General features: G+C 34.8%; 1 protein-coding gene across 1 annotated transcript in view; it reads left to right on the top strand.

Moving 5' to 3' along the window:
- Window positions 1-8735, top strand: part of Tapdelta (Translocon-associated protein delta) — a 90112-nt gene extending 81377 nt beyond the window's left edge. The window contains exon 6 of the mRNA XM_090371621.1: window positions 8548-8735. Within this exon, the coding sequence (XP_090227747.1) occupies window positions 8548-8652 (105 nt within the window). The 3' untranslated portion in view covers window positions 8653-8735. The remainder of the gene's footprint in view (window positions 1-8547) is intronic.
- Window positions 8736-27949: the final 19214 nt, after the last annotated feature.

The following is a 27949-nucleotide window of genomic DNA, read 5'->3' as shown; positions in this document are numbered from 1 at the left end:
CTTTGCTTGATAAGGAATTCTTCACATATATAAATGCAAAGAAGTACAAACTAGATTGGATCCTTATGTAATGAACGTTGGATAGTATTCAATACTCCAGCTGAAGTTGTAGATGAACTCAGCAGTTACTTTGCATCGATATTTACAGAAGAAAAACCCTTTATGTTAACGAGAAATTATGGGAATGAAGGGGCTTTCGAGCCTAGAGGCCAGTAAGGCTCCTGGGGTTACTATTATTACTATTATTACTATTAGTAATGGCCACATAGTGCAAGGAAGCCTATGGCTTATGCTACACCAGCCAAAATAAAAAAAAAATAATGAAATAAAATAAAATAATAAGAATAAAAACAAATTAATAATAATAATAAGAAGAAGAAAATTTAAAAAAATAATAAATAAAAATTAATAAGAGAAAAGGAAATGCATTTCCCTCTTCCCTTAGGTAATTATCCCGCTGACCTTTGAATTTCCCCAGACTGTGAGCCTCTACCACCCATATAGGTAACTTATTCCAGTAATTTATAACTCGCTGGCTAAAATAAAACTTCCTGCAATCCAGTCTAAATAACTCCTCCCTGTAACTTGAAATTATGACCCCTAGTTCTAGAATCATTTATAACCGTGAAAATTTCATCCTTGTTCATCTTGCTTATGCCTCTCAGAGCCTTAAACACCTCAATCAAGTCTCCTCTAAGGTGTCTAGTTTCCAACTCTGCAGCCCACATATTCAAAGTCTTTCCTTACATGGACGCCCTTTTGCCGATCTCACCAGGCAAGTTACCTGTCTTTGAACCCTTTCAAGAAGAACAATGTCTTTATTTAGGTGCAGTCTCCATACTTGAACACAGTATTCCAAGTGTGGTCTAACAATAGCCTTATATAATGGGATTATGATGTCCTTATCTCTACTAGCGATTGTTTGATAAATCATCGATAGGACACCATGGGGCCCTCCTTACAGTCTACAATGCTCAGAGAACTTCATATCTGATCATATCGTAATACCAAAGTCCCTTTCCTCCACTACTGGTTTTAGTTCAACTCCACCAAGTGTATAAGTTATTTTGGGGTTACTGTTCCCCAGGTGCAATATCTTACACTTTGCTGGATTAAAGCATAGCTGTCATTTTTCTGACCATCTCTGAAGTCTGTCTAGGTCATTCTGTAGAAGTTTGGCAGAATCTTAACTACTCTACCAATCTTTACATCATCTGCAAATTTAGACATCACGCCCTCTATCCCTTCATTGATGTCATTTATGAAAATCAAAAACAACAATGGTCCTAATACTGATTCTTGGGGAACCCCACTTCTTACATCAACCCAACCTGAGCAATAACCATTTATCATAACCCTCTGCCTCCTGCCCTGAAGCTACCCTGCTATCCATCTAAGAATTTTCCCTGTGATTCCAACCTGCCATCTTATAAAGTAACTGCTCTTTTGAGACTGAGTCAAATGCTCTGCTGAAATCCAAATAAACATTGAAATTATTCCCTAAGTCCTGAGTGCTCTTGAGTGACCCTGTCAAAATAGTTAAACATGATTTTCCCCTTTACAAAACCATGCTGAGTATCATTCAGAATTCCATTTCTAAGTGATCCTGAATTCCACCCTTGATCATAGTCTCCATGATTTTCCCTACTACTGAAGTTAGACTAACCAGCCAATAATTTCCCACTTCACTCTTAGAACCGCACTTATGTATTGGAGATACTTTGGCACTTATTCAATCCAACAAAATCACTCCCGAATCCAGTGATGCTCCCATAATTAGCTTCAATGGTTTAATGCACTCACTTAAGATTATAGGGTAAATGCTATCAACCCCAGGAACCTTGCTGGCCTGTGGGCTCAAAATTTTTTCATTCAATAAACTTGTTAAATTACAACATCATTAATTTTCAATCCACTGCAGGATGAAGGCCTCTCTCCAGCAACTTTCCAGTTCCTTCTGTTTTGTGCAATGGCCATCCATTTACTACCCACAAACTGATGAATTTCATCTGTCTATCTGCGTCGTTGTCTTAAAGGTTTTCTTCTAGCTTCTCTTGGATACCATTCTGTTATTTTCTTAGTCCATCTGTCATGTCTTTGAGCTATGTGTCCTGCCCAAGACCATTTTAGTTTAGTTTTGATAAGAATGTCCTTCCTTTACTTGAGTTTGCTGCCTAATCCATGTGTTTCTCTTCGTATCTAACAGTCTGATGCCTAATATAATTCGTTCCATTCTTTGCTGTGTAGTTCTCACTTTCTCTTCCATTCTTGTGGTGAGGGCACAGGTACATTGGTTTATTATTTTACATTTCAGACAAATTGGGATATTGCTCCTCAGTATGTGACCATATTTGCTGAACACTATCCATCCAGAATATATTCTTCTCTTGACTTCCAGCCATTTATCATTATTACAGCTAATGACTTGTCCCAGATAAGTATATGAATCCACCTTTTCAATTACTGCTCCTTCAATGATTATATCCATTTCTGTGACATACTTGTTCATCATTATTTTTGTTTTAGCCATATTCATCTTTAGTCCAAAATCCTTACTAACTCCACATAACTGATTAATATTTTTCTCTAATTCTTTGGGATCATGGCCAATGATCACAATGTCACTGCAAATTGTAAATTATTCCTCTGAATAATTTACAATTTGGAATAATTCCATCAGCATTGAGCTTGCTCAAACCATTCAAAGCATTATACACCTAAATCAGGTTATCTTGCAGGTGCCCAGTCTCCAGAGGCTGCAATTTGCAGAACTTAAGCCTTTCTTGGTAAGCACACCCCCTTTGTTCCCCTCACCAATCTCATTGCCCTTCTCTGTAATTATTCCAACAGTTCTACATCCTTCCTAAAATGAGGCCTCCAGACCTGTATTCGGTACTGAAAGTGTTGCCTGACCATTGCCTTATACAAAGGGATAATCACCTCCTTATCCGTGCTAAAAAAGTTCCTATATATCATTGGCAAGACACCATGAGCTGCTCTGGCAGCCTATATGCATTGCTCTGAAAACTACATATCTACACAATTACCCCAGGTCTTTCATTCTCCACTACCCTGAGTGTAGAAATGCAGAGTTGGTACATTACTCTGGGGTTACTGCTACCCATATGCAGTAATTTGCATGTGTCAATGTTAAGCTTCAGTTACCACATCTCAGCCCATCTAGCCAACTTTCCTAAATCTTGTTGCAGCAGTGTACTGTCATTAACAACCCCACCAAACTTTATATCATCTGCAAACTTGGACATTAAGCCTGATATACCTTTGACAATATCATTGATGAATGTGGAAAACAACAATGGTCCCAACACTGAACCCTTGGGGACTCCACTAATAACATTACTCCATAAAGAGCAGTGTCTTGATTACTGCTCTGTCTTCTCTCACTTAACCATCCCTTTATCCAAAGCAGCAACTTGCTCTTAAAGCCATACTGCTCCAATTTGTACAGCTGTCTTTTATGTGCAACAATATCAAAATCTTTCCTGAAATCCAAGTATATAATATCAAAATTATTTTTTGCATCCAGATTCCACAACGCCGATAATCCAATAATAATCCAATTTTAGGTAATATTATATATGAGGGGATAAAAGTTCTTCGGATAAATGGTCAGTGCTGCAGACTGGCAATGGATGAGATTAGAATAACAGCATTTGAAAATAATTTTGATATTATTTGCATACAGAAACCCTTTCTGTATTTGCATACAGAAAGCCCCACAAAGTTATGGGTTTTCCCACCTCAGCAAGAATTATTCATTTGCTTGACAAACCTCCAAAAAGTACCATAGTTGTTATAAATAATGATCTGGTCGTTACCAACATTACAAGTATGTGCCTGGACACTGACCTGTTTAATGATTTCTACAACTTTCATAAATTTTTACATTGCATCTGTTTACTGTCTGCCAAGTGAAGACATACAATTGACTCTCCATCATTTGGACAATATATGTACTAATTTTGCTTCTAAAAATCTTATAACAGCTGATCTAAATGCCAAATCCAACTTCTGGCATAGCGGTTTGACCGACCCTAGAGGATTAGCTCTCAAGGATTTAATTTCATCCTACAACTTAAGTGTGCAAAACTTGCCTGACAAGCTGTTCACATTCTCTACTGTGAATGGTGAATCAAACATAGATGGAATTCTAACTGACTGGGATGTTATTCCAAGCCTTGTGAATAGCGACCACTGCACTATTGTATTTGGTTTGAAGCCTCGACAGCAATATTAATGATTCACAACCACACAATCTTAGACATTTCTTATTGAATACCATTAAATGGAACAAATTCAGAGTTACCTTCTCACTGTTTTCTCTGCAGATGTTGTAGATAGTTTAAATGATATGACAGCAATGGAATTTACAAATTTCGTCCAGACCCACCTGTATTTGGCAGTGGAGTACTCAGTCAAAAGAAAGCAAACCAGAAGAACTTCTGTTCCTTGGTGGTCTTTAGACTTAAGTAACCTGCGAAAGAAAGTTCAACAGGCTAGAGAAGAATTCCAGCAATATAGGCATCTTTCTGCCTAGGATGTTCGGACCTTCAGGGAAGCTTAAGGTACTCCAAGGAAAAACTATCAAAAGGCAATTTCCAACTCAAAAGAAAGTCATTGGAAAAATTTTGTAATGGATATAGGAAATAAAGATGGGGCTTGGCTTACCAGATATCAAGGAACAAAATGGCTTGCAGAGATGTTTATAACACAGTTAAAGTAGATGGTCAAGAGACTCAAGACTGGATGCCTACAGTGGATTCCATAATTAACAACCTATTCTCCAAAGATATATTGGATCTAGATTCACCTGAACAAATGCAAATATGTCATGATAATGAAAAGTATGAAGGACCATCAGGCATTGAACCCTTTTCACTGGATTTGGGCTCTGCTGTGGCAAGGCCTGATTGAGAATACAGTCATAGTTAAATTTTTTGAATTTTTTCCACACATTCTTTTAAATTTGATGAATAAGTGTTTACTAGAAGGAATATTTCCTTGTCAATGGAAAATAACTCTACTAAAGATACTGCACAAGCCTGAGAAATTAATATCAGATCCATGGGCCTATAGACCTATTTCACTTTTAGCAAACCTGGGGAAATTGTTTGAGCGAATGTTAGCCCCAAGAACCCAAAAAATGCTAGATCATCATCAGTTATGTTCAGAAGCACAATATGGCTTCAAGAAAGGACTGTCGACTGAAGACTATAAATTTTCTGACCAACTATGTGTCCAGCTCACTTACTAAATATGTACTTGCTGTGTTTGTGGACTTTCAGGGCACGTTTGACACTTTATGGTGGGAAAGTGCCCTCAGGAGCTTGAGATCCACAGAGTGTGATGCGTATATCTACAGTATTATGGAATCGTACTTTAGCGACAGACTTATTAAGGTCGTGGCAAAACATCTTATGTACTGGGCTCGGATTTCAAGAGGATGCCCCAAGGATCAGTATTGGGACCTCTCTGGAACGCTGTGCTGGATCAGTGGTTAACGAGGGAACACAATGGTATCAGTAAGTTAGCCTATGCGGGTGACTTGGTGATCGTTGCTGATGGAAGCACAAGGAGAATAACTGAAAAGAAAATACAGCCTATCTTGGATGACTTGATGTCATGGGCTACAGTCAACAAACTGAAAATATCCCCCAGTAAAACCAGTTTTATGACTTTTAAGAACCATTTTAACCACAACAGATCGCCCAGAATCCGACTAAATAATACCCAAATCCCCTATGTATCCCAAACTAAGTATTTGGGTATCACCTTAGATGATAAACTGTTTTCTGCCTTATGTGTCAAAATTCAGGGACAAAATCCGTTTTTTCAGATAACAGCCTCAGTTATCAACGTCTCCAGGAAAGAGTGGGGATTATCAAAGAAAACCTTGAACCTTTACTATAAAACCATATTTTTGCCTGTTATATCATACGTAGCAAGTGTTTGGTACCAAAAAGTATCAAAGGTAAAAGTGAAACAGAAACTTATTTCCATGCAAAGATCAGTTCTTCTGACGATCAATAATATCCAAGGACTGTTTCAAACAATGCACTCCAAATACTTGGCGGTACGATTCCTGTAGATTTATACATTGCTTTTCGGGATTTGATTTACTATCTAAAAAAGGGACAATCTAAGACAATGCTTGGAATTACAATTGACCCAGCCAGCGACTTTAAAAGGGAGAAGAAAAGGCTTTGGAAGGAATTTACTGTTGTCTGGCAAAAAAGATGGGATGAGAGCGAATTTGGGCTTATAACAAGAAAGTATATTGCGCAAGTGGAATTCTCAACAACCCCTGGAGTTATTTTGTGGTTTAGACCTTCTACAACTTCTTATCTGCTAACAGGGCATGGGTCCCTCCGGGCTAAATTATTTGAGCGTGGCCTGGAGTCTGGTCCGTTCTACATGTGGGGAATATGAACGTGGATTCATGTACTTCTGAACTGTCCATTGTACTCTCAACTTAAAGCGGATTTAATGTCGGTTCAAAACTTACTGGAGAACAATGTAAATATCTTAGTTGAAGACCATACTAACTTTACTGCTCTGCAAACCTTCTCAAGATCAGTTTTCATATTGAGGACTCAGCTAAGAACTTCAGCTTCTTCTGGAATTGACTTCACAAATCACCAAAAGACAAAAGGTTTTGTGTAAACAGAAGATTTAAGTTAATTGTTATTGTATTGACTTATATGGATCGTTATTGTGTTGATTTATGTTAATTAATGTTGCATTGATTTTGGCCAATTGTTATTGACAAAATTGTTATTGTAAAGATTGGTTTCTCAGAAACACAAGGTTTATGAGAATCATTTCCTGTTAGTAGCTATCTCGGTGTGCTTGTCAACAGATTTGAAAGTTCCAGCGGGCAGAGCAGACAGTGTTGTTAATTGTCTATTATATATTGTTTTCTTGGTTCTCAGGAATTCAGAGACTGAGCATATTTAAAAAAAAAGTATTGTATATATCTGTTTAATACAATAATTACTGGGTGTTAGTGAGGATAATTTGTGGAATTTCTCCACTAGTAATTCATTTGTTGACACCCACTGGTATTGCACTACATTTGGTGGGTGCGGGACTTGTGCATTCGGTACATAACGTAAACCCGGGCCTAGAGAAGGGCACCGAGCAATAGCTATTTTATATTGGCGGTGGTAAAATACCTCACACATGTTTTTAGACTAGATTTGTTAAGTTTACAAAAGCCCATCTCCACCTCAACTAGGTGGAGATGGGCTTTTGCCTAGGAGCCACCCTTGACTCTGGGATACATGTATGCAGTGCACCAGGAAGTCAAATATATGTCTTATATATGTGTAACGAAATGTTAATGTATATAAAATTGTATATATATATCTTTTTGTAAGTATTGTATGTATATTTATGTAATAATTGTGTGTACAAATAAATGGAAATGACTCTCTCTGCCTTCTAGCTTAAATCTTATTGTCGTATTGACCACATTGTATCCAATAAAATTGGTCAAGCAAGACTACCCCTTAACAAACCCGTGCTGTGTCTGAAATATATAACTGCAGTTTTGTCTAGATCAGGGGTGGCCAACGGGTCGATCCCGAATTTAATTTCGGTCGATCACGACGAATTTTAAATATACAGTCATCTCTCGATTTGTGCACCTTGTGCAATGAAATTTTTGAGATGGTAGATCGCATCACAAATTATTGGCCACTTCTGGTCTAGATGATTCTGCAGTGCTTCTTTAACCCGATTTGTAGTGGCCTCATACTAGCGTTTATGGCCAAAATGACACCGGCCTCCGACCCACTGTGGTTTCCCTGGTAAGGCTTATGGACAGTCCACCTCTGTCAATAGAGAAAAAAATATGAAATTGTGAAACACTTTGAGCGAAATGGAAGACCATGTGATATTGTACGTGCTACAGGCCTAAATGAGGTAACGCTGGGAATTACAAAGAATGCAGAGAAAATAAAAACTTTCATAGCAGGAACAACTCAGTGTAAAATCCATTAGATTAAGACACAAAGAATTGGAAGAGGTGGAATGTCTGTCATCTGTTTGGATAGAAAATCAAACAAAAAAGTTTGCTTACGATAGAAGCAAAAGCATTAGCAATATTTTTTGTTACATAATAGTCGTAATAAAATACGTATTTTATTACGATTATTTATTGTGCTTGGTAATGTTTTAGTTACAAATGTGTGTTCAATCTTGGGTGGTCGGCATCTAACCCTATTTTTCCCATAGAGCCTGTTGTTTATATTGCACGAGGGTTTCTAGGAACACAACTATCGTGCTATATGAGGACTGACTGTATGTTCGTGTTAACTGAAATGATCAAACTTATCAACTGGAGCAGTGTTCCAGAGTGTTCTGGCTTATTGGAGTACTGTTCTAGATATTAAATCTTGATTGTTATTCTAAGCACAGTTTCACATAATTGTTGTAAAAGTATGTTCTTTAAATGTTGACATCATTAATGTTAGAATTTATCTGATTTTGTTCTAATATAACTTAATTTTTTTTTTGTTTTAGGGCACGTATATGGGTCCCTGGGTACAAAGTGAATTTGTTGCAGTTCTTACGTCAATTATACTGTGGTACCTTGCATATTCTGCTAAAGCAAAATTACAAGCATGAAATGCAGCTTAAGTGAAGTGCACTATATGAAAGTGGATAGTGTAATTGGACTAATAAAATTCTCATTTTATCATGTTAAAAGTGATCCAGCACATGTATCAAGTATGTGTTACATCAAAAACTCACGTAGTGTTTATAAAAGAAAAATTTGGCCAATTTCACGTATACCACCAAAAATAAATGAGGTGTAGTTATACTTATGTTTCAAAAAAAAAAAAAAAAAAAAAAAAGCTTTTCACTAATATGATTTTGGTCCTCTAGAGTAGCAGTTTCTGCACTTGTCACTAATTGCAAGGAGTAGCAGTTTCTGCACTTGTCACTAATTGCAAGGAGTGGGGGGGGGGGGTCTGAGTTTGAATTCCATTGAATACTGTCAGAATTCTTGAACTCTTTAGTCAGAGCTGTAGTTAGATCTTAGGTGGCGAGAGTAGACTCGGTGTCATGAGTTATTCTATGCTTTTCAGCTCACATAATCTGCAAATTGGCTTATGGGGGCTGAAAACAAACTGAACTGTAGTGCCATAATGGCCTGCACAAATTCTGAAGTCAAGACATAGATTTTCAAATCCAGCAGGTGTGTCCAAAAAAAATTGCACCTACAGATGTGTATGAGTACTCCATATAATACCAATGAAATATTTGGAATAAAGGCACAGTCATTTAAAATTGGTTTTTACTACACATACTTGGAAATAATGCAAATTTTGAAGCATTGTTTAGATACTTGAAGAGCATAAATGTATATAATGGCCTCTGACAACAATTATATTAATAACTCAGTCATAAGTTAATAATGAAAAGGCACAATATGGCCCAGGATTCCCTTGTACCAAAAAACCCAAAACAACAACATTTAAAATTGGGCACTTTTTAATATTTGCAGTATCTTGGCACAGTAGATTTAAAAAGGTGTGTGTGTGTGTGTGTGTGTGTGTGTGTGTGTGTGTGTGTGTGTGTGTGTGTGTGTGTGTGTGTGTGTGTGTGTGTATTAGTAATAAAAAAAAAAGTTAATAATTATAATGACTGTAACTAATATTTATGGGTCAATCCAGTTGCAGAGCAATCATGCATTACAACCATAATGCGTATAAAATATTGAGGATAATAATAGAAAAGGAAATCAATCAAATAATACCATTCAAGGATTTAGGAAAACGCTAAGGATTTAAAAAAAAAAATCCCTTTTTACCCACAATCCAGATGACTTCAGCTGGGGCCAACCACCCAGACTGAAGGAAAAAACGACAAGAAGTTCTCTGTTTCTGTAATGATCAATATATGCTAAGTAATTTAAATCTAAACCAAATATAATAATTAAATTATTATGCTTACATTTATAATTTATTTATAATTTACTTATATTTTCTTACTTTTGATTCTAAAATCCCTAAAATTTCTTAACCATTTTTAATTATTATATTTGTTTTATATTTAAATTACTTAGCATATATTGATCATTACAGAAACAGAAAACTTCTTGTCATTTTTTGCCTTCAGTCTGGGTGGTTGGCCCCAGCTGAAGTCATCTGGATTGTGGGTAAAAAGCGATAATAATTTTTTTTTTTTTAAATCCTTAGCGTTTTCCTAAATCCCTGAATGGTATTATTTGATTAATTTGCCTTTTCTATTATTATCCTCAATATTTTATATATATTACATTATTTACTGATGATATTTTAAGGAGTCCTTATGTGCTGTGATGTAATGACTGTATCGTAGATATAGCTTAGCTTAATTTTTCAGCACTCACCTTATAGTAATCCGCTTAGTTGGTTGATAGTTTTACCAAGTACATAGTGGTTATGAGATCCTAATAATTTACGGGGATTATAAATTTAAAAACTAAATTATGGGCTTTAAAAATTTTTCTAAGAAAAGAAAGTGCACCTTCCATTCTATGGTTGTCTAATTAAAAAAATTAGATGAAGGGAGATAAAAGCTGATAGCCGCGCATGAGTGACTTTCAAAATCATCTTCAGTTAGATATGGTAGGGAGGGAAGAGCGCGCGAGTGTGTTATATACAGGTTGAGTTCCCGAAATGCATTTCAGTGCGCGTGGAAACTTAATACGTGCTAAATTCCAAATAGGGGAGAAGTTGGCGGGAATCTTTTTGTTTAATATGTTAAGTGATGTGTGGCGCTTAAACCACTCAATGACGAGGGCTTTGTTTTGAAGGATTTTTATAACTGGAATTTAGTTTAACTATTGTGACACTTAAGTCAAGACATAGACAACAATCTTATAATCATAACCCACTCATCGATTCAGCAATCGCAATATGTAAACTAAATTCCAGTTATAAAATCCTTCAAAACAAAGCCCTCGTCATTGAGTGGTTTAAGCGCCACACATCACTTAACATATTAAACAAAAAGATTCCCGCCAACATCTCCCCTATTTGGAATTTAGCACGTATTAAGTTTCCACGCGCACTGAAATGCATTTCGGGAACTCAACCTGTATATAACACACTCGCGCGCTCTTCCCAACCCATTATAGCTAACTGAAGACGATTTCGAAAGTCGCTCATGCACGGCTATCAGCTTTTATCTCACTTCATTTAATTTTTTTAATTAGACAACCATAGAATGGAAAGTGCACTTTCCTTTCTTAGAAAAAATATTTAAAGCCCATAACTTAGTTTTTAAATTTATAATCCCCGTAAGTTATTAGAATCTCATAACCACTATGTAATGTGGTAAAACTCTCAACCAACTAAGCGGATTACTATGAGGTGAGTGCTGAAAAATTAAGCTAAGCTATATCTACAATCTAGACATTACATTATTTATTAAACAATACTAAAGGTAACTATACAACTGATGAAATTTAATAATAATTTGGAATATAACTATTAGAGGTGAAAAAATATGAGGCCATAGAGCCAAGTATTTTGGTAACCTAAATTAATTTCATTGTTGTACCCTATAAATAAACACACAGATTATAATACAATAGTAAAATTAAAATGATGTAGCAAATTATTGATAATTGGATACATTGAATGGAACATTAACTAGGGCTAGATCTACTCAATATATCCTAACAATAATTGGCTGAGGCTATCTGTTTCTATTTGCCAGTTTGTCTAGGTCAAAATATACTGAGAATATATTTTCAATATAGTTTCTATACTCTAATATAATAATTCAATATACGTTAAATTTAGCAGCAAACTGGCAGAATAACCGCTAGCCCAACAGATAGCAGTGAAAATTAATAATAAAAATAATGGAAGTGAATCAAGAATAATAATAAAAGGGAGTAACAACTATTGATTAGTACAATTTATTTATGTAGTGAAAAGGAAAGGCTTATGCCAAAATTAAGGTTAATAGGAGGAGGAATAAGGATAGCAATAGACCTCAATCTCCCTCGAATTGCTCTAATAGATTTGAGGTTTAAAAATTTAGAGTTAGCAAGCTGAAAGCAAAAGCATAGAAACAGCATATTATATAGATACTTCGGATTTACCGGGAATGTAACTGCCTGACCTTATAGTAAGGATCCTGGTATTACAGTGTGTAGTGATATTTCAAGTTAATTGGAAGAAATTTTAGAATACCCGACGTACATTTTATAAATCCAGTAATGAATAGAAAATTACCAGATATAATAGTTTTATAAATAAGATAAAAATAATTTTAAATTCCTGATATAATAGAAGTTTTATGAATCTTATTGCAATATCTTATTGCATTTGCGATAATATTGATAACTGGAATTCTGTGGGTTTTTACGTTATTATGGTGAAGTGTGTTTCCCCTTCCATGAAATTTTCAATCATATAAAAAACAAATAAATAAATTTTCAGAATCTCTTCATTCCTAATTTTTAAGCTTCATAAACTTGTTACTCTATATCTGACTTGCACATATCATGTTAGTTGCAATTTGTGCATGCCGTGTTCTTTGTTATTGATTTTATCTGTGTTAAATTTTACAACCCAGAAAAAGAAAGTCGGCGAACAGAAATATTTTTATTTTGCTAACCTGTGGAAAATATTCTTCCGATTTTCACGTATCATTTAATTTTGTTAATTGGTAAGGTAATAAAGTGTAAATTTGTGCTTTTATATCTTTACTTTTATAGCTGGTGGAAATATTCCTTCTGTTTTCACTTATTAGAATCGCTGTTTAATAGAATTGAAATTCAATTAGCAAACGTGATCACAGTGACTGACACTTACTACATATCGTATAGTAGAGTTCATCGTAAAGTGATTTGATTATGCAGTGAACCAATTATAAAGCAGGGTCCACATAAGTTTGAAACAAAATTACATAAGCTAAGTAAAGCTTTAAAAATTTTAAAAAGTATTTTAATAAAATTAAGTAATATATATGAATTATAAATTTAATTTATTTATTTTTTGTAAATAAGCACTAAACAGAATTAGTTGATTTCCACACATAAGTTGAAATAAAAGTAAGTGATACAGTTTAAACTCTATATATTGACTCCCCCCCCAAGGGGAATGAGAAAAACAGTCATTATTATATTGGAAGAATATGCAATCAGCAACAAAACAAGTAAAAGCTTGAATATTTAATATAATTCTACTAATACAATATAGCATAATCTTATTTATACTATGTACTACAGCAGTGGTCTCAAACTGGCGGCCCACAGGCCGCATCCGGCCCCCAAAGCAATTTTACACGGCCTGCGAATACATTTCAGTTATGTATTTGTTGTAAATACGGTGCTTATAGTTTTAGAGACAGAGAGATATGGACTGAGCTTATGTGCATGACTGCTATTGAAGGAAAAAGAGATAGAATGAATAGGTTAGGGCTTTGTCTTTGTCACTATGCTTGTATATATTTATATATTTTCCTTGAGTCAGTCCTAGTTGGTTAGCTGGATGCACAGCTGCGATGTCATATTGCTATATAGATTAAGACAAACTAACGTATACAGCTTATAAAACCTGTTTATTTGTGCTTGTTGTTAGATCTACAATGTAGATCTAATGATAAACGATAGGTATTGATATAATATAGATTCTACATTATATCAATACCTATCGTTTAGAATTGTGTATAACTTTTGAGTGTTGCTTTCATACGAAAATTCATCTTGTTAAATTAAAGTTGTAAATAAAATTATAATAGTGATTTTTATTAAGAGATTAAACTGCAAGCCATGTCTTTAATAAAGGGTAAAAGAAAAGTGAACGAAGGACATGTTTTTCAAGATAAATGGGAAATTATGTACTTTTGTGGTGTTGTGCGCAATAAAATTGTATGTTTTATTTGTAATAAGGGAATATCAGTTCCAAAAGAATACAATTTACGTCGCCATTACAAAACAAATCATAAAGAAAAATTTGAAATGTTGGAAGGCAAATTGAGGGAAAAAAAATTACAGTTTCTGAACTCTGACTTATAACGACAATTTTTTTACTGAAGCAAATAAATCCAGTGAAGCAACAGTTCACGCAAGTTTTGCTCTCGCACACATCATTGAAAAACGATCAAAACCATTTACTGATGGCAAATTTCTTAAAGATTGTTTGATTAAGTCTGCTGAACTTCTTTGTCCTGACAAACAACAGTTATTTAAAAATATTAGTTTGTCAGCCAATGCGGTAGCAGAACGTATTAACGAAATCGCTAGTAATTTACTATGTCAGTTAAAAGAAAAAAGTATAGATTTTGTGGCATTCTCAATAACAGTTGATGAGAGTACTGACATCACAGATATAGCACCACTTGCCGTTTTCGTATGAGGTGTTACTGGTGAATTTGAAGTAATTGAGGAATTATTGGAAATAATTCCTATGAAAGGAAAAAGTGGTATACAGGATATTTTTTCTGAAATAAAAACTGTAATAGATAAATATAAATTAAGTTGGGGTAAAATTGTTGGATTTGCAAGTGATGGTGCAGCTGCTATGGTTGGTAAAAAAAAAAAAATGGAGTAGCAGTAAAATTAAGAAATATAGTGAAAGAAGAAAAATTTCAGAATAATTTTTGCACTATACATTGCATTATTCATCAAGAAGCACTTTGTGCCAAAAGTTTGCAGATGGATAAAGTTATGGGAACAGTAAACTTTATCCGTGGATGAGCTCTGAATAATCGAGAATTTGTTGCATTGCTTTAAGAAATTGAAAGTGAGTACGGAGAAATGATTTATTATAGCGAGGTGAGGTGGTTAAGTCGGAGCTGTATTAAAACTGTTTTTTGATTTAATAAATGAAATCAGAATTTTCATGACACAAAAAAAATAAAACCATTGATGAGCAACATAATGATACATGGATAACAGATTTAGCAGTTCTTGTTGACTTAACCGGCCATTTAAATATTCTCAATAAAGAGCTGCAAGGAAAGAATAAACTTATCATTGACATGTATGCTTGTATTAAAGCTTTTAAAGTTAAATTGCAGTTATGGGAAACACAACTGGAATCAAAAAATTTCGTACATTTCCTACATCTTAAATCCTGCCCTATTATTCAAATGAAAAATCTCAAGAATATGCAAGAAAAATAGCATTATTACGATAAGAATTTGAAGAAAGATTTAAAAATTTTAATGATTTGGAGTCCGATTTTACATTATTTTCATTACCATTAAAAACGAATGTGAATAACGCAGCAGAAAATCTACAAATGGATTTAATTAATTTACAGTGTGATATAAATCTTATTCAAAGATTTGAAGATACAGATTTGATTAACTTTTCTTCGTACTTGTCAAAAGATAAATACTCACAGTTACGAATTTTTGCAATAAGAATAATGGTAGTACATTTATATGTGAACAGGTTTTTTCGCAGTTGAAAATTAATAAGTCTAAGAAAAGAACCTGATTGACCGATGAGCATCTACAATCCGTGATGAAGATAGTTTCTAGTAATTTTTCTCCAAGGCTACATTAAATGGGATAGCAATTACAAACTTTATCAGAATTGAAACGCCATCAAGTGTCAAGTTGTAGTAAGAAATAAAGAAGTTATAATTATTTACATACAAACATATGTATTTTTTCTGTATGTGTCGAAATAAATTTTCAATTAAACCATGTTCGAGGCAAATTAAATTTTAAAAGTAAAATTCCCAAACTTATTATAAACTTACATGCAACACACACGCCCGTGTGCATCACGGCAGGTTATAAAGGGGTGGTATCCATACATTAGGGGTAAGTGCGGTGCAATATATATATATTCACTCTCATTTTGTTAAAAAAAAATTCCGACCCGTCAGCTGCTTTTAGATCATGCATTCGGCCCGCATGCAATTTGAGTTTGAGACCACTGTACTACAGCATTGAACAAGAAAATCATGATTGTAAATTTTGCATTGATTGTAGAGTGCAGTATGGTTACAATTAAATTGTTAATTTCAGTACATTGGCTACATACCTATCAAGGTCTAACAAGAGAATTGTTTGATACTTATCTGTCAAAACATGCTGTTGCAATGGTAGAGCATGAAGGTGCACGATAGCAGTTATTTCACTTTCACTGTTAGGCCACGCTTTAAAAAAATCAATGTACAAGTTCTAATCCTTGATGAGCATCTTTCACTGAAACTTGTTCAACCACAGCAGGTTCCTCATCACTGCAAATTTGAAGATTCCATTATGTCTGCAATGAGTTCTTCAATTTTACTTATCCTGAAACATTCAATGTCCACATCCACTTCTGTGTAACCTTTGGAGCTCAAGTTTTCTGTAAGTTTGGGTGATGATGCATATGCTCAAATACTCATATTTCTTTCATGTTATTGGACCGTTCTTCACAATTAATAGAGGAAGAGGCATGCAAAACTTCACAAATTGCATCATTCAAGGCAGTAAATCCAGCATGTTTGAAGCAGTTGGCGATCACTTTTTCATCAACTTCATCCCACTGCTTTAAAGACATCGCATAATTTTGTTTAATTTCATTCTCTGGTAGTTTTTCTTAAAACATTGGATTACTCCTTGATCAAGTGGCTGAAGAACTGATGTCATATTTGGTGATAGGTGATTGCACATAGGTCATTTACTTGACAATGAGGAGTTATCCACAAACAGCAAAATTTTTCTCACTCATCCTGCAGTCTAAGCCTCTGATCCATTCTTCATAGATTTGTGATGTCATCCATGCCTTTTGGTTGCTCGTTACACAGTCAGTAATGTCTTCAAACTTTTAAAGCATCAAGGCTTCTGGGCTTTCCCAATGATTAAAAGAGGAAGCTTCTCTGTGCCAGACATGTTTGCTTCTAGGAGAACGGTAATCCATGTTTGGCCTTTTTTCCAGCACTACATTTCTCACCTTTAAATGGGATAGCAATTTAAAAAAAAAAAAAAAAAAAAAGTCCAGTTTCATCACCATTGAAGATTTCACTGTAGTTGTATGTCAGAAAAACATTTTTTAAACTATTTTCCTTCCATTTTTTTGTAGTGTCAGTGTTCACGGCTGCACTTTCACCACACTTTTTTGAAAGACAGACCATGACAGGTTAAATTTCTGGAAACATCCATCTGAACTTTAAAATTTTTCAGTATCCATCCAGTGCACAAAAGATTCAGCCTCAGCTTTTAAAATACCATTTACATGAACGTTTTTTGCATGCATTGTCATTAGCCATTACAAAAGTACCTTTTCAAGATCCAGATACTTTGCCTTTTGTGCTTGAATCCTACCCAGTGCAGCAGATTACTCTAAACTTTCAATCTTTTCCGATCTTTCAGAAAGTGAACAGAGTACTCTTAGGAATGCCGAGATGTTTTGCGGTGTCAGTCTTAGAATGTACACCATTATCTACAGCTTGCAAAATCCTAATTTTATCTGTGATCGGCAGAGCTATCTGCTTTCTTGGAGCCATTCCAATAAACATACACTCTAACTAATGAAATTAAATTCTAGCTGATGTTCATTATATTACTTCACTGCAAGAAAAGAGCATGGAAAATCTTAAATGATTTCTCACAGTCAGGCTGCAAGCTTGTCAATTACTTCAATATAATTCGAAGGATTCTGTCATTAAACACGAATATTGTAATAAAAAATAAAAATTCAGATTAAGAAGTAAAAATTTATGGTCATTATAGAGAAATCCTTTTATTTTCAATGTCATTATACAGAATGTAAAATAGTATTAGGTTAATGAGGAATTGGCCAGATCAACCACACAGGGTGTTATAACATGTTGAGACATTAAAAAGAGGGTTGCTGTAAAGAGTTTTGACTAGTTTTAAAACACTTGTTTCAGCACTCTAGTTGCATGCATTTACAAGCCACTGAGTGACTGCTTGTACTCACAGTAATGTCTTTTTTTCCTGCATACAGATTTTTGACACACTGACTGCATTTCAGTATGGTATACATATTTTTGGAGTGATCATAGATGATTGCTCCAAAAATATATCAGCCTACTGCATTTTCTCATTGGTCACTTCTGTTGATGTTAAGTAGAGAAATTTTTTTCTCTTGGCAAAGTACTTATCTCACACATTCTCTTAGGTGTGATTTCATTAGACAAGTTTTTCCGAAATGTTTTTTGAAATGACAAGTTTTTCCGAAATGCTTTTCTGTCCACTTTTTCTAATGAAAAGTACAGAAGAGCATTTCTGAATATCTCATTTATGTGATAGAGAATTTCAGCATTTTACCTACTGTGTCCATTAATGGGGAAAAATATAGCCAGTAGCCATATTTGGTACTGTTGTGCTTGATGATCATGTCATGTTTACTTGTATCACTGCTAATTGTGCCAGAGTTGTGCATTGTTGATAAAAGTAGCACTGTTTTGTTTGTTTCTTAGTATTGTAAGGCATGTTATTTTCTTCTCTACAAAGATTTTACTGAAGGGTAACTTGTATGCCAGCTATTGATGGTTAAATTTCTTTTGGAACCTTTAGTGTTCTCTGTTGGTCTATTTACAACTTCAGCTAGCAAAATTTATACATCATATGACTCTTTTGGCTGCATGTTGCGATAAACATCTTAAGTTGTGAATAAAAATACCTTGGCATCTCAGTGAAAATATTTTGATCCCATGCTTTACCAGTTTACTTGGCATGTAATGCATGGAGCTACATCAGCCTCTAAATTGTTATAAATTCACTTAGTGTGCATCTCATTCTCAAAAATGAGTCCAGTGTGCTATTTGCACTGGAGCAAGTTTGTTTGTTTCTTTCTCTTTTATCCTTGTATCACCTTTCTGAATCTATTCCATCCACAGTTCAACAGTTCTGAATCTGTCCACAGTTCAACAGTTCCAAACATTCGTGTCAAGCATGTTTTTTGCACTGAGAATTGTACAATATTTCCAGCAACACCATGATTTCGTATTTTCTAGTTTCCTTGAAATCTCTCTCTCTCCCTAGTATAATCAATTTTCCTCCATGTGAATTTATTATCATGTATAGCAAGAAAGAAATCAGTTTTTCTTCTTTACTGACAAATCATTATGATCTCTTGGGTTCAAAGTAATGTGTTTAGTTTGGTGATAATTTCCTTATCACTGGCATTTGATTTGTTACTAGTTTCTCTTTCTCTAGCTTGTGACAGATACTGAGCACATCAGCAGTGACCATTGAACTTTTTTTGCATTGAAAAGTCATTTATTTTTAGAATATTTGCTTAAATAAATAGCAAATCAAATAAAATTGATAATCTTGGATGCAGATATAAAGTAAGGTTTACTTTATTTCTTAGACTTCTGGATAATGACTAATATATGCAAAATGAAGTTTTTTTTTTTTTTTTTTTTTTTTAATGTAAAGATATCATTTGATATTTTTACAAGTGCATTTTAAGGAAGAATTGAATGATTTATGCAGAGAGCTGTGCTTATAAATAGAAATCCTGAGAAGTCCTTTAGTTTTAGTGCTCATAGATCATTCATTGCAGAAATGGATTTTACCCTAGTAAACTCCCTAAGGTTGTAATTATGTGAACATACTTCCCTTACTTATAGGGGAGATAAGCAAAACAATGTGAAGTTTGTTTGGGAGCTGTTAACAAAATAATCAAGCTGAAACATGAGAAAGGCTCAATTTCAACTCAAAATAAAGGTCAATATGAAAAGAAAAACAAAACCGAAAACTGTGACTCAGAAGCAAAATAGATTATTTCTGACTTACAAAAGGATTTGGCTGGAATTAGTGTGAAAATACATGTGTTAACAATCTGTTGCAGTCTTTTATAGGTTGGCCAAAGAACTCATAAGCCAGTCATAATGCAACTTTTGACTCAAGCTATGAAGATAAGAAGACTGAACTGGGCCAAAAGGCATAAAAGCTGGACTAAAGAAGATTGGAACATTCTCTTTCTGATGAAAGCCATTTTGAAGTACAGGGAATGATACTTACATATATAAGGAGGTCAGATGGAGAAAGTGAAAATATATGCAGCAGACTACTAAACATCCTATTTAAAAAATGTGGGTTTTTTTATTTTATTTATTTATTTATTTATTTTTTTTGTAACAGGGTATCGAATCCCTTGTACTTAGGTGGCATGATGAATAGCAACAAAACTACTAGATACAATTGGAAATTCCATTTCTAGAGGAATCAATATAAAGTGCCTGGAATGTGCAATGACAGAGAAGCTGATTTTTTTTTTTTTATGTTCCATTATAAAAAATAAATGAATTTGCAAAAAAAAAAAAAACTGATTTCATGCCAAAACGAGTAAGATGGTTATAAAGACCAAAGGATATAATATTGAAAAGTGATAGTTCTTTGTTTTTTGTATTTGAATTATGAAATACATGTAACTATATTTTTCTCATGGAAGTTAGTCTTGACTGGTGATGGCTATAATCTAGAGGTCATAATTGATTATCTTGCAATTAAAATAATCAGTTATGACATTTGCATAATTAGTAATGGATATTTGATAATCAAATGGAAAGATATAATCGGAAATATGGTGTTGGGGGGGGGGGGGGAGAACGCACATTTACACAATTAGCCGTGTGGTAAAAGGAACAGAACTTAGCTTAATTTTGATAACATAGTTTGATTCCATTCATTGGCATGTTTTTATCACAAATTTAAGATTTTAATAATTCATTATGAAATTATCCGATTATGCCCATCACCAAGGATTTTTACGCCTTATATCTCTCAAATATCTACTGCAAAATTGAAATTTGGGATCATTCCTATATTAGGCTTGCACTTTCAGATATCTGCAATTAGATTTGCATGTGTGTATTCTGCTAAGTCTGGGGATGGTGTCTGTTATTAGTACAAAATACGGTACTGTTTCTTATACTCTCTCGATCTTGTGAACTCCTCTCACCGTGTGGTCGTCCCGGAGTATAAACAGAAAATTTATTTAGTGAAGAAGGAATGAATAACTAATATTGTGTCCTTTTTGCTACATGAACACATGCACAGACATGTGTCCACTTTAAGACCAAAATTTGAATATCATTCGTATCTTTCGTTTATTCAACCGAGCAGGTTCCGGTTGAATAACCAATTTTTATTTTCCCCACCGAAGCGACTAAGTGACGCTTTGCTTAGCTGTGCATGTCATCGAATGCCCAACAGCGAAAGTTTTACGAAAACTTTAGTGTATATGATCTATTTTCAGTGAGCAGCGAATCTTGGAGAAAAGACAAGGCAATTAAATACTACCCCATCAAAAGAATCTTCTTAATATGACCCGGGAATTATTTGTTACTGAACAAACAGAAGACAGTTCGAGTGAAAACAATTTGTATTTAGGTGAAAAGGTAAGCATTACTAATATTTTTGTGTATGTTATTTATATAGAATAGCCAGCTGCACTAACGATTTGAAATGCACGTTTCGCGATTATCGAAGTTTATATATATAACTATTATTTTTGTCATGTCTGTTAATTGCGTGTGTTCGTGGTCGATTTATGTTTTGCTGGGCGAAAAACCCCAGTTTCTGGGGGGGGGGGGGGGACTTGCTGTCTACTCCTGAGACGGAATAACTCAGCCACGGAGTGAAAAAAAGCTCATTGAAGTTTTTCGCGTTAATAACGATTATAATGACCAGAGGCCGGGCACACTCATGGTGATGGACTAGCGGTATGGTGTTTTTTCCCCCATTGGATCTAATATTTCATGAAGATGAAAAAAAAAAAAAAAATTATACATGCCAATAGCACAATATTATATATAATGTATATAATAATTGATAAGTACTTTTTTTTTTTTCACTAGAACGTTAAAAACTGAGAAGCCGACAACGAATTCTACAATGCCTGTAAATATGACTTCTAAAATGATGGGTCGCAGATTTCTTTAAAATTAAGTGGAATGCGTTGTAAAAATAAATAATAAAATAAGAAGCACTGGGGTACGGAATGTTTCAATTTATTACATAATGGTCATCAGTTGTAACATCAGTGGCACCAATGAAAATTCCAGGAAGTTCATCATTAATAAGCTCACGGATCTACTTACGGCTCTGCATAAGGTCACAGTCTTAGCATAACTGTCTTTTCGTGTTAGGCATTATTATTAGCCGTATGGTGCAAGGAAGCCTGAGGCTTTTGCTGCAACAGCTAAAAAAAAAATTTGAGTTACCCTGAGAGAGAAGTAGAAGGGAATCACCAAGAAAGAGAGGAATGGTTGTAGTCTTCGATTAGAGTTCGTAGGCAGTAGATACCCTTCATTCCGAAACCTCACTACATTATATCAAACATGAAAATGCCCTTGCATTAAATCTGATTTTTAAAAAATTCGAAAGTCTTTCTGTAAATTTGGTTTTGAAATTATTTCCAGAACATTTATTCCAGAGCTAACTTACTCGCAATAACGAACTTTGATGACATTGTTAATGCTAACTGAAAAACCGGAAGAAGAATTTATCTTAGAAATCTGTATTTAAAAATTAGTTTGTAGAATTTTATTGTTGGAATAAAATCGTTCAATTATATTTTTTCGGGTTCCTGTTATTTCCCAAGCTCTAGGCACAGTGCCTAATGAAAAAAATGACCCTGGACTTAAGATGTTATTCGTATTTGTTATTTAGGTTACAACTGGCTTTGGTGATGCAGTGTATAGCGTCCTGCTCCTGAAAAAACAGTGTTCGATTTCCATGTCTACGGAAGGAACTTTTATGGGCATTTTTCTGGTTTTGTTTTTCCCCGACTAACCCTCTTGGAAATTTCGGCTACTCATTCTGCAAAACAAGCAAAGAACACGCAAATTACAGACACGATATACTGATACTTCATCCCTTATTTGCCTTTGTTTATATTCTGAGGCAACCAGAACTAACAGATGCCCCTGCTCTGGGACAAAATAAAATTTGCGACCCACCAGCTGCTCATAAATAAACATTCTAAATGTAACAAAAAAATAAATAATATACTGCAAAATGGGCGTCATGCTCTGTAGTCACCCAAATCCTGTCTAGAAGTGGTCTGCCGTCTGCATCACAAGAAGTGATTCAAAGAATTGATCAGGTACAACAATAAGCCGGTTGAATATTTTTTGAGATTATTTAGTGCTCTCCATACACATCTGTTGTGACGACTAGTAGAACACTGAGCAGGATCCAAAATGTTTATTTGACAACCTAAGGGCGGATGAAGCACCTTTCACCTGTACGATATGCAAGAATTGCCGAATTTCGAGTAGAGAAAACTGCCATGTGCACGTCGAGGAATTGCTACACCCATTAAAGTGGTGTGGATTTACGATAATACTATACTGGTCCCGGTAATACTCCAGATCTTGGGTACAACTCCATATTTCGACTAACGGTCAGAAACATTGACTGCTGCCACTCACTGTTTTCCACGCCAAAAGTCACGTGATATCGTAATAGATCAAAGCCTGAATAAACAAAGAGAAACTACAATACGTTATTAAAATACGCAAAAATAATTACAAATTTTGAATAATTCCGTTTTTTAATTAAATCTCTTCCGAAGTTTCGTAAAAACCTAATCTTTGGTTAAAATATCTTCTACAGCTCTTTTTTTTTAAATAGGGATCTATTTTTTTCGCTATAAAAACAACGTTGAAGAGGGGAACAAAAAGCTTAACTAAGATTCCAGATAGCGAGGGTTCGGCATAATCTTTGGTTAGAATATCCGTTACCGCTGTTTTTAAATAGGGAACTCGTTTTCCGCTATAAAAACAGCGGTAAGGAGGAGAATAAACACTAACTAAGACTGCAGACAGCGAGGGCTGGGCATGTCAATTACTGCTAGTCACAACGATCAATCAACCGGAAACAAATTAAAACAACCCCAGGGGCTCACATCTGGTGAGTATGAGCTTGGCACACCCAGGGTCCTAAGCTTGATATCATCATTCTTCTCTTTCTTGGTGATTCCCTTTCTACTCTCTCTTTCTGGGTAACTCGCGAATTTTTTTTTGTTTTTGTTTTTTGTTTTTGGCGGTGCAGCATAAGCCTCAGGCTTCCTTGCACCATATGGCTAGTAATAATAATAATAATAACTTACCTCATCAATCCTCACATGCAAATGATAACTTCATACTTCCCTCAACCAAACTAAATTCACATCCAATAAAACAATCAGAAACAAAAATTACATTCACAGTAATCACAGAACTCAAACACACTATATCTCCAGTGGGCGTGGTTTAACACCGCGCAGAGAAAACTTGTATCCAAATTCTGGATTATAGCCCTGGTTCCTTTTTTGAAACCATTAACAGTCGAAATTTTTACATGAAAAAAAATCACAGCCTACTGGCGCTTGTAAATCGATGTCAAAGTACTGGTATCTTTGCGACGATGTTAACTTTATGGGTGCTGCCCTGCCTGCGTAATTATGTCGCCTCTACTCAATATACACTATTGTTTCTGCGTTAATTCGGTAAACCATAAAATCCGGCACAGTTTTACAAGAAAAAAAAAAAAAAAAATCGACATTTTACAATCCATAAATATTACAAAAGTATTCGTGTCAACGACTGCATTGTCTTTAAGAAACCGTATAAAAAGGGTGACAAATCTCTATAACATGCAGTACTAAGAGTACCTTATCTTGAATCCCGCTAGGACTTTGCTGCCCATGGTCAGATGATGATCTCCAATTGAATGAATAAATAATTTGCTTTTGCTGCCAGCAAGATTTAAATTGCATAAATAATGTAACGGTCTTAGTTCTCACAGCAGAACAAACTTGCCTTTGCAAAAAGTTACTCTGTTATTGCACTGCCATCGCAAAAAGATTAACTGGCCATTTACTGCCATGACAGCCTGTTTCAGGACGAACTGGTCCCTCATTAGATAACATGTGGACTATAGTGACAACGCACAAGGCTACGACGTAACCGAGTGATCAGGAGCGAGAGTGCAGTGGCACGCGCTCTTTGAGTGGACCTGGGTTCAAGCCTGTGACTGCTAAGTACAAAAATGTTCGCATTGATGTTGGATGAAGGAAACACCAAAATAAAACCGAGTAAAGCCTGGCCAGCTGGCCAGGCCTTGCACTCGGCTTGTAAATATTCGGGTGGGCAAATCAACATGGTGGAACGACAAGCTTTCCATTCATCTACCTCTAACCCGGACAGACAGCGCAGATATTTTTTTATTTATTATTATTATTATATATATTTATAGTGACAACGCGCGCAAGAAAGTTGTAAAAGAAGTTGTTCAGTGTGGTCTGCAGTGCCAATTTTTCAAGTTGTAATATAGCTAAATCTTAAATTGAAAGTTGTACAATACCAGGGAAACTCGTTACAAAGGCAAGTTTGTTACATTGTGTGAATTAAGGGCGATGCAGTTTAAATTCTGCTGGCCAAAAATAGGTGAGAAGGTAAGATAAATGGGAAATTATAAATGTTAACAGATGTAAATAAATTGTTTGTGCTTAATCTCATTTTGATGTGCATCTCTAAAACTATACCATGTCTAAAATCTCGCACCTCTTAAACCTCGAAGGCGCCAGATTTTAAACATTTTACTGTACATATAATGTGACACCCTTGTGTACCGTACTTTCCGGACGCACCCCATACATGCCATAAGTTAATGTAAAAAGAGCCGTGAGATAACGAGTTCGTCCCTCTAATGGCAAGTATATGTATGACTCATTAGTGAAACAGGATGGAGGAAATGTATTTAATTTCTTTATACTTGTATGTTCATTTCTAATTCAGTGAAATCTGCGACGTTGTCACCTATCACAGTTAATGGAATCTTTTGTAGTTAGGGTGTTTAACAAACCCAACTCTCAAACAACGCTAAGATTGAGGGCGGCCATGAGGCGTCATCATAGGATGTTCAGTAACATTGAACACCCAATGGCCGTACTTTCAGGATCAACTCGGGATCTGAAAACAATGAAAAAAAAGTTCGTGTAAGCATGTCCTGTTCTAAAACGATTATACTGTCTGAATTTTAAAAAATGGGCCATGGAGGTTTCAGTGGTAAAAGTAACAAAACAATAAATAAGAATAAGCAGACATACCCAGTGAAATTTTTATTCATACAAATTTTGCATTTTCTTTTTTAATTTTTTTTTTCTGTTTTTGAATTTAAAAAGCTATAGCTCCGTAACTGCTTATAATTGGACGCATGTTTATACTTTTTTTTTTTTTTTTTATTGTTTTCAGGTCCCGACCCGCGTGTTATAGAACACCCTGTACATTATTGCTTTGTAATAACTGCGCATTGTGTAGGTGGTTTTCTACATAAACAGGTTAGTTAATACACGCAGTGGCGTTACATTTCAGGCGTTCGAATTTTTTCTTAAATTATTTATTTTATTTTTTTTTTTTCCTGTGATATTAATAGAAATGAAAAGTAAATGTAGTTACCTCCCCATCAATTAATTACTAAGATTATAACTTTATAGAAGTAAATTCTGCTGGCCAAAAATAGATGAGAAGGTAAGATAAATGGGACATTATAAATGTTAATAGACGTAAATAAGTTGCTTGTGCTCAATCACATTTTGATGTGCCTCTCTAAAACTGTACCATCTCGCACTTAATAAAACTCTAATTTTACGTTCGCCGCCAAGCTCTTTTTTTTTAAAGTTATCTCTTCACAAACGACACCACGTTTACAAGCCTTTATGTACACTATGGCTTTATATACGCGAAGCGGCGTGCACAGCTGCCTAAAGCCAATAATACTACATTAAAACTACATTTAATCTATGACTATCTTTTTTTCCATACGAATTGTATGGCAAAAAGAATTAATAATGGCTTGACAAATATTTTTAAAAGCCCAAATATAAAATTTCATAAAAAACCACTGGAAGTGAAGCTGTTACATGCGGACGGACATGGTGAAGACAATAAACGCATAGGCATATATCATATGTGCTTATTATATGCAAACATGCCTAAAGTAACTCAAGTGGAACCATGCAGTCCTCTCCCAAGATTTGGCTTGTAGAGGGAAGGGGGAAAAAAAAAAAAAAAAACTGTCCGTGTTTTTTTTTTTTTTTTTTTAATTGCCGTTGCTTATTCTTTATAATTTGACGACTGTCCTGAATCCCGACGATCCATCCGATACAACATGATTTTTGAACATTATTAGCTCTTTAAGTTTTCTAGTAAGAAAATAAGGAACTCGTCACTTCGTGGAGAACAGCTATAATGAAGAAAAAGTCGATGGTGGTTGTGCAATTTTGTACGCAGAAAAAGATGAAGTCCAACGCAAAGGAAGAAAAGGGAATGGGTGGCGGAGACGATGATCTTCAGGTGTTCTTTTAGCTTGTTTGCGATCCGAAATGCAAGTGTTAAATGCCTACAACAACTTTTTCCACTGTATTTGGATTTGCATTTATCTAATTCATTATTATTAAATAAAATAAAATAAAAAACATCTCATCACATAATCAGTTAGCCGAATTAGTTTAGTGAACAGAAAAAGAAGCTTCGGAAATAATTGATAAGCGTTTAACTAGCGCTGGCTAGCAAAAGAGTGGAATCGCGTTGGAAACATTAAAATATTAGTTTTGTTTTAAATATTTGGAAGGAAAGATAGCAATAATAACAGAAAACAGTCTAATCCTTGTTTCTAGAATCCGTGCACAGTAATCGTGGTTATCTGTCGTTTGAGTTTTTACTGGGGGGTGGGGGATATGAGTCATTTTCACGAATTTCATATGACATTACTTTTCGGATTTCTGCGTACGTTTTGATAGCCCGCCGAACGCACAGATAGCTTTCATTTCGCAGATGTCCTACTGCATTCATGAGCCTACACTGACAACAGGTAGCTAACTTCACAGATTTCACTAAATAAAGTTTTCTGTCGAATTATTGCATACTTTTATGAGGAATAATATAATTTTGAGATTTTTTTTTTTTTTCCCCTTTAAGCAATGTTGAAAGAAAAGACACTTCTTCTGCTT

Source organism: Mastigoproctus giganteus, chromosome 4, assembly GCF_048544385.1.
Source record: "Mastigoproctus giganteus isolate SK-2022 chromosome 4, ASM4854438v1, whole genome shotgun sequence".
NCBI classification, from domain to species: domain Eukaryota; kingdom Metazoa; phylum Arthropoda; class Arachnida; order Uropygi; family Thelyphonidae; genus Mastigoproctus; species Mastigoproctus giganteus.
Note: the sequence above shows the minus strand (reverse complement) of the source record. Positions and strands in the feature narration are given on the sequence as shown.